General features: G+C 42.2%; 1 protein-coding gene across 2 annotated transcripts; it reads right to left on the bottom strand.

Annotated features, from left to right (window-relative positions):
• Window positions 1-2,750: 2,750 nt before the first annotated feature.
• Window positions 2,751-9,031, bottom strand: lancl1 (LanC antibiotic synthetase component C-like 1 (bacterial)). 2 transcript variants are annotated; one of them, XM_080053186.1, is made up of 10 exons: window positions 8,965-9,031; window positions 8,531-8,652; window positions 8,306-8,423; window positions 7,469-7,679; window positions 6,911-7,061; window positions 6,156-6,302; window positions 5,540-5,722; window positions 4,947-5,123; window positions 3,757-3,829; window positions 2,751-3,419 (listed from the first exon to the last, which is right to left on the bottom strand). In XM_080053186.1, exons 2-10 carry the CDS (start codon window positions 8,615-8,617, stop codon window positions 3,343-3,345), a joined length of 1,224 nt encoding a protein of 407 aa, XP_079909312.1. In that variant the 5' UTR covers window positions 8,618-8,652; window positions 8,965-9,031; the 3' UTR covers window positions 2,751-3,342. The 2 variants fall into 2 exon arrangements, with proteins under 2 accessions (XP_079909312.1, XP_079909313.1); XM_080053187.1 differs by having other exon boundaries at window positions 8,531-8,655; window positions 8,965-9,027.
• Window positions 9,032-9,458: the final 427 nt, after the last annotated feature.

Below are 9,458 nucleotides of genomic sequence, written 5' to 3'. Positions count from 1 at the left end.
GTCCGAGCCCCCTTCTTATTAATCCCGGACACGTGATGTCATATATGCTAATGAGGCGGATCGGATGACACGTTGGAACATCTTTAACTTTCTTAGGGCAAACGGATAGGCGAGAGCGGTGGGCGGAGGCCTTTAGAAGGGGACAGGGCTAATTTTAGTCAAAGAAAATAACTGTGTCAAGACTCTTGTGTGTCAAGACGGGAGATCTTTTTAGAAACAGATTCCCATTCGGATTATAGGCTTTCATTGACTTTGCATTGAAGGTTTCCTCTTTTGAGGGGGAAATTACCAAACGTGAAATTGGTATGTGAGAATGCAGAAAACAAAGCGTTTAACTAGTGGTCCACTTCAGAATGGCTCCCAGCCCCAGAGAGCTCGTTTACAAGGTGGTATTTTTAAACAGCGAGAACACTCCTCCTCTTATGGTTAAATAGCAGAGAGGCAAAAACCATTCATTCCACTCAGTCAACTTTGAGGGGCAAGTTGCTTGAGTGGTCAACTTGAGTGGTTGCAACAACAAAAAAATCTGAAAGCAGAGAAAATCTGCAACATAAAAAAAAATATATATAATACATTTTGTAGTTGAATTGAGCACTGTAAACTAACGGCTTCCCTTGCATAATACCCTAATAGAAATACATCAAAATGCCTTGTAATGTGTACTTTAGGCAATAGCAAAGACTTTGCTGCATAAATCTATGGAGGATAAATGACCTGAGAACAGAGCTGCTAGGCTAACCTCTGCATCTCCACCAGAGCTCTCCATGGTGCTGATTGCAACATCAAAGGGAAGCTATTATTAATGCAGCAGTAGAATAAAGAAAACTATTTACTAACCACTGGACATTGTCTTGAAAATAAGACAAAGGGAACAATTTATAACATTTCCACACATTTTATTAACTCTAGTTGGGGAGTGATACAAATGATGGCCCCTGCTGTAATATTGCTGAATGCGCTGTAGAACTTTAAAACTCTAATAATTCTAGAAGAGAAAACTAATTCTTGAAGATGGGATACAGCAGCTTGACTAAACAACTCAAGGTCCGACCGTTGGAATTATTTTATTAACTGAAAGATTTATAAAATGAGTAAAACAAAGTGATTTTACACTTCTCTATGGTGTTATTCATCCGTATTAGGTTGAATGCATGCTCACCTTTGTGTGTTTGTGTGTTAGTGTTCACCTGTCATATTTTCCAACCATCTGTTGGACTTTTTTTTGTTTGTAAAACAGTGCATTGTTTATATTAAATATAATTAATAAGTTAAAAAAAATTACTTAAAATAATTTTAAGTAATTTTTTTTAACTTATTAATTAGCTCATTAAAAAACAATATATGAATTATCAGACAATCAATCAGGTTATTTTCTCCTTAAAGAAAAGCTGTTTTCACGTTTCGTTTTATTATATATATTTTACAGGCGCACTATGTAACTTTGGCAGTGTCAGTGTGTTTGAAGTAAGAAAACGACCTGAAAAATGACTGTTTCACTGTCGTTGTTTACAGCAGCAGGGTCCACAGATCTGTTTTGATTTATGATAGAATTATTCAATACTATTAATGAGACTAAATGTGTTTTGTAAAGCAACTGCAGGCTCTGAAATTGTCAAAAAAAGAAAACTCCTCTGGAAGTGCAACTTTAAATGCAATTTCAATATTTTCAAATGTCCAATTTAATATATTTTTATGCCCATATAAAGTACTTTGAATTGCCTTGTGTCTGAATTGTGCTATATCAAAATAAATTGCTCTGCCTTCCATCTTTGTTTCCAAAAGGACTGAAGGAAAAAGCTTATAGGAAGAGCAAGTGCATCTAAACACACAGACCATTATACAGTTCACTAACCTAATAGTTTTGTGTAGCTGCTATATGCTAACTCAGTAACTTGTCAACAGCCGTGTTATGTCCTACAAGCTACTGAGCAGTAGAGTAGCAGGGAGCTGGGGGGACATTTTGTGAGTGTCAAGGAGTAGAGCACACCTCGGACAGATGAGCGCTATTTTTACTCCATGCCTGTTCCAAAGTGTTGAGTTTCTCCTACTCCCCGGGGCCCAGTTCTGCGGAGGTGGGGGTGGGGGGGGGGGTGGAGAAAACGAATGCTCCTGCTTCTTCTAGACTCTCTAGTACAGTAACCCTGTCTCCCTCTAGCTCCTCCCCCCTAAGACCCCCAGCTGGCATCATGTCATAAAGACGCACAGGCAAGCGGGCTTAAAAAAAGAGCAGTGGCATTGTACCGCTTGGTTTTCAAGCGGGTGTCACATGAGCCATATTTGGAATAGAGTTGGACCAGTTGATCCAAGTTGGCCCGTTGGAGGACAGGACAGAGCATTGTGGACACTTGACACTATATTATGGGGCTTAATTTGCCAGCTAAACGCCTCAAAACTGTATTTCTGTGTTATTCCCTACATAAGCAGATAACACCATGGACATTTTTGCCCTGACAACAGTGAAACGGTAACTTTTCAGACAGCTTTCTAATTTCAAACTGTGTTCCAGGGATCCAATTTTCTTTTGGAGAAAGTTTGTTTATTCAGTTATGAGAATATACTTTAAACATTTTTCTACTTCTCTGACACGCCATTAGTTACAGTGCACCTTCAAGTGACCAAGGATCAAGGGGAGTAGAAGTGGAAGTCAATTGATAGACGACCCCAGCACTCTGCCGCCCCCTTGTGGCGTTTCTTTGTTTGCCGCATCATTTCACCAAAACAAAAAGGCATTACACAGGAGGCAACAGCTGTAAAAAGACATGTGATTTATTGCTCAGACAGTGCAAAGGACAGGCAACAGTTTACACTCCGGGGTTAATCCCTTCACACACGACAAAGCTTCAACTGTTTTTATATTTAGTGCATCGTCACTAGCTCCACCAATGACGTATCGCTTTACAAAAAGGAAAAAAACTAAGCCAACTAAAGTTACAAAATATACAGTTGTTAAGCGGTAACACAGTATAAATTGAAAAAAAACAAAACAAAAAAAAGAAATTTCCGCTTAAACTTGCAAACACGTCACAATCCGAGCAATAGTTCATAAAGTATGGGTTGAATTCAAACACAAAAAGCCAGAGAAGCTCTAACCTTTGACACATTTTTCAAATAGTTATTATAGAGTTACAGAGTTGAGATGTGAGAATAGGATTCGTCCTGTCTGACCACATTATTAGAACAGGGGTGGAGAACATGGCACAACGTCAGTCCCAGAATTTTGTTTATGGAGGAGAAAGCAATGTTTTTCATGCACAAGTGTGTGTTCTTTTTCTTCTTCATTTAATTTTTTTTGCACGCGGTGTGTGTGTGGGGATGACTACCTCTGGAGGAAAAATTTTGTTTTTACACCTCAAATGCTGGGAACCTCGCTTTCATTGGCTGCAGGATGTCGACCAGGAAGTATATGGTTCCCGCCATGCCTGTAAACAGAGGAGGGGGGTTACAGTTACAGTGTTTATGGATTATGGATTATGCACCTACAGTAGTTTATTGAGCATACCCTGCCTAATATTATATAATTTATATCATAGTAATAATATGACGCAGAGCAATAATAAAAGCAATGAGGAGTCTTTCAAAATAAATGCTTAATTTAAAGCTGTACTACGTAACAATGTAACAGGAATTTGGTGGTCTCTTAGCTGCATGCTCTGCCATGTCTCACATAGTACATCTTTAAAAAGTACAATTATAGTAAGTAAAAAAAAAAATAATAATAAATTACGATACGATATATTTGTCAAGCGGCATGTTTACCTTCAAACAGTGAGAAGGGAGTGTCTGGTGTTCGGCATCCATGTCTGCCGTAGTTCATGCACCAGTCTGCAAACTGTAGGGACAAAGAGACAAGAGGTGTTGTCACAGTAACATTCCCCGTCTTATCTACACTAACACCGGATCGGACCGGGGGCTCAGCTGTGCCCCGGAGAATAACGAGCAATGTCAACAACTGCTAGAAGTCGCGCTCGGCTTGGCGAAGTGGTAGCATCTGTGGAGAGTTGTAGATTAGGACCTGTAAAGTCCCACACTGCTGCACTGCGAGCTCAGGCCAGACATCCGATGGAAACTATTCCCATCTCTCGCCCTCTGCGAATAGACTGTTATTAATGACTCGTGCCAACTGGAACACTTCCAAAGAGAGCTTTGAAGGCTCCTCGCACCGACAGCTACCGACATATTGTCAATGCATATAAAAAAACCCTGCCTCTCTAGCATTCCCCGATTCTGGAATCACTATTAGGCTGGCTGGCGAGCGGCCATGTTATTGGCTGCGCTTTTAAGTAACATTAATATGACTTTTATATCTTGCATCAAAGTTGAAGCCAAGGAGAGTAAGAAAAACCCAAAAAAAATATATTATTATATTTTTAGCCGAACAGGTAAAGAGCCATTCAAATACGTAAGAAAAATATTTTAAACAATTCTTAGTTTCTGCCTTAAAAGGTGGATTCAGAGATCCTGGAGAAAGCTTGTTGTCAAAATCAGTGAATATCACGACCTGCTAATCTGTGCGGGCTGCAATAATATCTGGCTTCAATTACACAGCCTAGGCTCTGTAAACTGGTATGTAAACAAAGGGCGCTGACCGTAGACAACAACATGCCTGTTTACAGAGCCTAGGCTGTGGATTAACACCAGATTATTTTCCTCCAGCGCAAACAAAGTACAGACGGGTAGCAGATTGTGAGGAGATATTCTCTGATTTTGACGAGGTGATCTTGTAAACAAAGCATTCTCCAGGGTCGCTGACTCCACCTTTAACCAGAGAGAGAGAGAGAAAACAAAATGATTCACTGTCAAACTGCGGCGACATTAGTCAAGTATTTGGCTACTAATTAAGATGGATGAACAGCAGGAGAGCCCCAATTAAGATATGCTTTTGTTTTGATCGCTCAGCGGAGTGTCAGCGAGGTGCAGCGATCATTCTCCATCATGTTGCCTCTCACCATGCATGCACGGTAAAGGTGCTTGGGGTCCTGCGTGTGTCTGTAGAGAGCCAGGAAGGTGTATGCGTTCCCCGCCGCCCCGTGGCACAGCCCGTAGCCCTTCTTCAGCAGGCCTTGGCGCCACACCGCCTCTCCGCACAGCAAGGCGTCTGCCAGGTACTGTGGCCCTCCGAACGCCTGGGAGCAGTAGGTAGAAAAACCAATAACATCAGCTGACATTCACACATTCACCACAAGATGGCCCTGTGGCTCTGTAAACGAACCTTTAAAGCCCCCTGTAAACCCAAAATCCACAACTTCAAACTATGCCAATTGGTGTAGTTAGTTGCATTTTTTAATTAATTGGAAGGTGGACCATAGATTGGTTCATGTGGTCTCAAGGGGCTAGATTGACGACTACACCATCCAATCAGAAGCTGCCTTCCACTATAAGGGATCAACGCTACGTCATTATGCGGGCCCTGATTGGCCTGGTCTATATCTGTACTGTATTCTCTAGGATTTTTGTATATATATGTACACCAATAAAAAAATACTTGGAGCAACGTCAAAAAAAGAACAGATTTTCAAAATAAAAGTCAAAGTGGGTTTACCTTGTGCGCCTGCAGGAGCATGTAAACCACCCCGGGGGCTCCGTGGCACCAGTGCATCAGCAGGTCTCGGTCGTCCCCGATGCAGGGCGGGTAGTTACCGGACGGGAACTTGAGACGAGAGACGTGGTCCACGCTGGGCTTCACCAGCCTGTGTACGGACTCTTCCATGGCCACAAAGCCTGGCTGGGAGGTGGAAGAGAAAACACTGTGTTTAACAGAGGAGGGCGGAGAATCAGGTGGCACTTTGGGGTCTAGTTTGAGTCAGTTCTATAAGGGCGCTTTCACACCTGCCTTCTTTGATTTCCATTGAAACAACCTCAGGTTCGTTTCAACATTTGCTGCGGTTTGTTTGGGCAGGTGAGAACACAGCTATCATACTCAGGAGTCGGGACAAACAAGCGCACCGAGGCCTTGTTGAAGAGTTGGCCTCCAAACCAACTCTGGTGCGACTCTATCCTACCAAACTGCAGGAAGCACTTAAGAATGTTTTAACTTAATGAGCTCTTATACCCAGCTATGCTAATGTATGTGAAAAGTACATGTATTTTGAGCATCTTAAGCTCAAGCCTGGACAAAGGCTTTCTTTCAATCCTAGCCAGGGAGCACTGTGTTTCACCTGCATGAGGTAGTAGTAGATGCCTGCCAGGCCGTGGGCAGCTCCGACGTACTGCTCCTGGTACCACTCGTACATCAGCGGGCTCTGGTTCTGCACTCTGAACTTGCGGCTGAGGTGTTCGCCCGACACCAGCACGGCCTCGCTGATCTGAGGAAGGAAACAACACGTCACAAACACACCTAAGACAAATCAATGGAGAAGAATTAAGAGCACATTGGACATCCATATGGGCAAGCGCGAGCACATTCAGACAGCCGGGGGGCGTTGACCCAAGAGATTAAGAGAAGCAAGATTGTAACCAGAAAGTCAGTAATATTATTCCAATGTGTTCCAATTTGATATGTCAATTTTTCCTCATTAATTTAATGCATTTCCACTTGTTTTCTTCAGTTGATCCCAAGCCTTTAATCTAATAACCTCACAGCAGCAAAGAAAGCCACAGGAAGTCTGTTCTACTTGTGGCCATCAAACTGTGTTACTCCGCTCCTTTCTGAAATTACAAATGGACTAAGAACAACAACACCAATATTATACTTGTTCAGTATTACTCTCACTATCAGTACCATCTTTCAAGATTATGGCCAGTCATGTAACTAGATGTCATATAACATCATGTGCATGGTTCTGACCCATAGACTGTATATATTCTGACCGTGGCTATCGCCGTCCGGCATAAACACCTCCTATCAAGCAAGAGGTGCTGATCCGAACCGAACCTAACAAAAGTGCTCAGTGGAAAAGCAGGCATTACTCACCTGCTGGATGTACTGCAGTGGGATCCTGTCGTGGCCTAGCTGCTGGTTGATGAAGACCAGGGAGTAGAGGTAGCCCATCCGCCCGTACAGCAGCTCGTCAGGCAGCCCTCCTGCAGTCACAGTCACCACGGTCTGTTGAAACTGCAGCAGTCTGGGGGAGTGGCAAGATGACATTTCATCATGACCCAAACAAATACTAAAAATAATGCATTAGGCGCATGTGCATCTAACGGCTGAGTTACAAATCATATATTGTCTTTTGGGACAATTGGGACATACTTTCACTTATTTTATTTCATCATAATATCGCTCCTTGAACTTGTCTCTTGCTTTTATGGTTGTTTTCCCTCGGAGGCTCCGTTGATGTGACGCCACTTCCGATGCACATTGGATTGTGGGTCAGAATTGGCCAAAAAGGCATGCTGATTTACACACTTAAAATCTCAACTGGATGTAGTCGTAGGGCATCCGGGTTATTTTTTAAGCGTGCTAGAACTCTATATCATACTAACTAGCAGGTGTGTGGATTGGAACACAGGGAATGTGTAACAGACGGACCTGTTGATGCACTCGTCGGTCTCCTGGCCCCTCTGGAGGCGGTAGAAGACCACTGCAGCGATGGCGAGGGGTCCCGCGTCGCCACACAGGAAGGTGACGTCATGACGGCGGGTCAAACACTTGAGACTGTGGCTGATGTAATCCAGCGATTTCTGCAGGAAATAGTCATCCTTGAAGACATTATGGAGGTGCAGGTATAGCAGAGCAATGCCTGGGACGGATGGGAAAAAAAACATGTTATTGTACTGAGCTGATGTAAGTTTACATATATTTGAAGATCTGAAACATACACATGATTATGATTATGAAAATTATTATTATGGCCCAATCATTTTCTATAATTTTAAGGCTCCTTAAAAAGGTGGAGTCATAGATTTTGGAGAATGCTTGTTGCTTGTGACTTATTACTTAATTAGTTAATAGTTTAATTTTTGAATGTGTTTTGGTATGTTTATTACCAGATTGGATGCTATAGAAAACTGCAATGGACAGTTTTTATTATTTTAAGATATTTTACAGTCCAAACAAATCACAACATAAATATAGTTGATGAATTTCCCTTGATTCTTGAAGCATTTAAAAAATGTATTTAATAAATTGTACTACAAATATAATTATTTCAAATGCTTCAGTGAACTATGATCTCAAGTACTTTGATGCACTTTTTTTCCCTCAAGTTTAGAAATAGTTTTTTTTTAAGGGGGGGAGCATTGAGCATCTTTATTATGATCATCTTTCTTGACATTCAGTGGCCTTTACAGCAATACAGCTGCAATGCCTTGCAATCACACCAAATTATGACAAGACACTCATACTGCATGGTTAATGTGTAATCACCTGCCCAGCCGGTGTAACTGGTGCAATCTCTTGGGTCAGCAGACTTCAGACCATTTTCCATCACTGCTAAAAGCTCCCTGACCTTGCTGCTTAGCCGTTGGGAAAACTCTGGTGTGAGCTGAAGAAATCAAAACATGTGTAAATTATGCTCACATACATACACACACTCAAACTCTCGTACCTGCCCACCCAAGTCACCACAGTACATGTGCAGTTATTAGTTACCTTTCCCTGAGAGTCAAACAGCGCCTGTGTGCACGCGGGGCTCCCATCGTAGTCGTAGTACGGATTCGGCAGGGCCCGTGTGTCCATCTCCGCAGCGTTGTCTCTGCTGCACTGCGATAAATCTGCTTCGGAGAAAATAAATATTCCTCAGGTGACAAAAGGGGGCGGGGGGCAAAGACGCGAGGCCACCAAAAGACGAGCTAGCTTTCTTATAACGGAACACAAAAGCCACACGACACGGCGGTGAGCCAGCCCCTGCAGCGCTACGCCCACTGATAGCGTCCGTTAGCTTTAGCTCCAGAGCTAATGCTAACGTCGAAAATGTGTTCGCGCCACTAGTCTCACAGCACGCATTTAAAATAACGTAATTTCTATTCAACGTCGACGGCGGGATATATTTGTGAAATAAAGTGTTTTTTTTGCAATTCAGGTACCTCTGCAAGAGCTGCACTGTTTTTTGTTGTTGTTGTGGTTAGGATCTTCTTCGCATTGGCATGTTCTGCTGAGGGCGGGTTATAAGGATAAACATCCTGCTGCTGCCACCTGCCGGTAGGGAGGAGGTATTACTGCAGCTCACAAAACGACCTGTAGTTGAAATCAGCAGTCCAGTCAATATTATTACAAAATCTATATGAATAAATAAATATTCATATGAAATGAATAAATCTCATATTTTTTTCATTCATATTATTATAAGGTATTTAGTCATGGAAGTTAGTGTGATTATGTGACGTAGTAATGCATCAGTCTCAGTTCACTCTTGAGGTTTTAAAATTAGTTAGGCAGTGTGTGTGTGTGTGTGTGTGTGCAGATTTCCTGTTGTGTATGTATTTATTCATAATTCTATGGCATGGTGGTTTTACATATAAACAAACAAGCAATAATCCCAGCAGAGTCTAATCTCAAACATTAGCCCGCAGACATGAAT

The sequence above is a fragment of the Ammodytes marinus genome, assembly GCF_949987685.1.
Source record: "Ammodytes marinus genome assembly, chromosome: 24".
Taxonomy (NCBI): Eukaryota; Metazoa; Chordata; class Actinopteri; order Uranoscopiformes; family Ammodytidae; genus Ammodytes; species Ammodytes marinus.
Note: the sequence above shows the minus strand (reverse complement) of the source record. Positions and strands in the feature narration are given on the sequence as shown.

Coding starts and splice junctions, on each gene's coding strand:
- lancl1 (XM_080053186.1), bottom strand. CDS start 8,617: ATGGACACACGGGCCCTGCCGAATCCGTACTACGACTACGATGGGAGC. Junction 8,424..8,530: donor TGTTTGACTCTCAGGGAAAG/GTAACTAATAAC, acceptor TGATTTCTTCAG/CTCACACCAGAGTTTTCCCA. Junction 7,062..7,468: donor ACCGACGAGTGCATCAACAG/GTCCGTCTGTTA, acceptor CCACTCCCCCAG/ACTGCTGCAGTTTCAACAGA.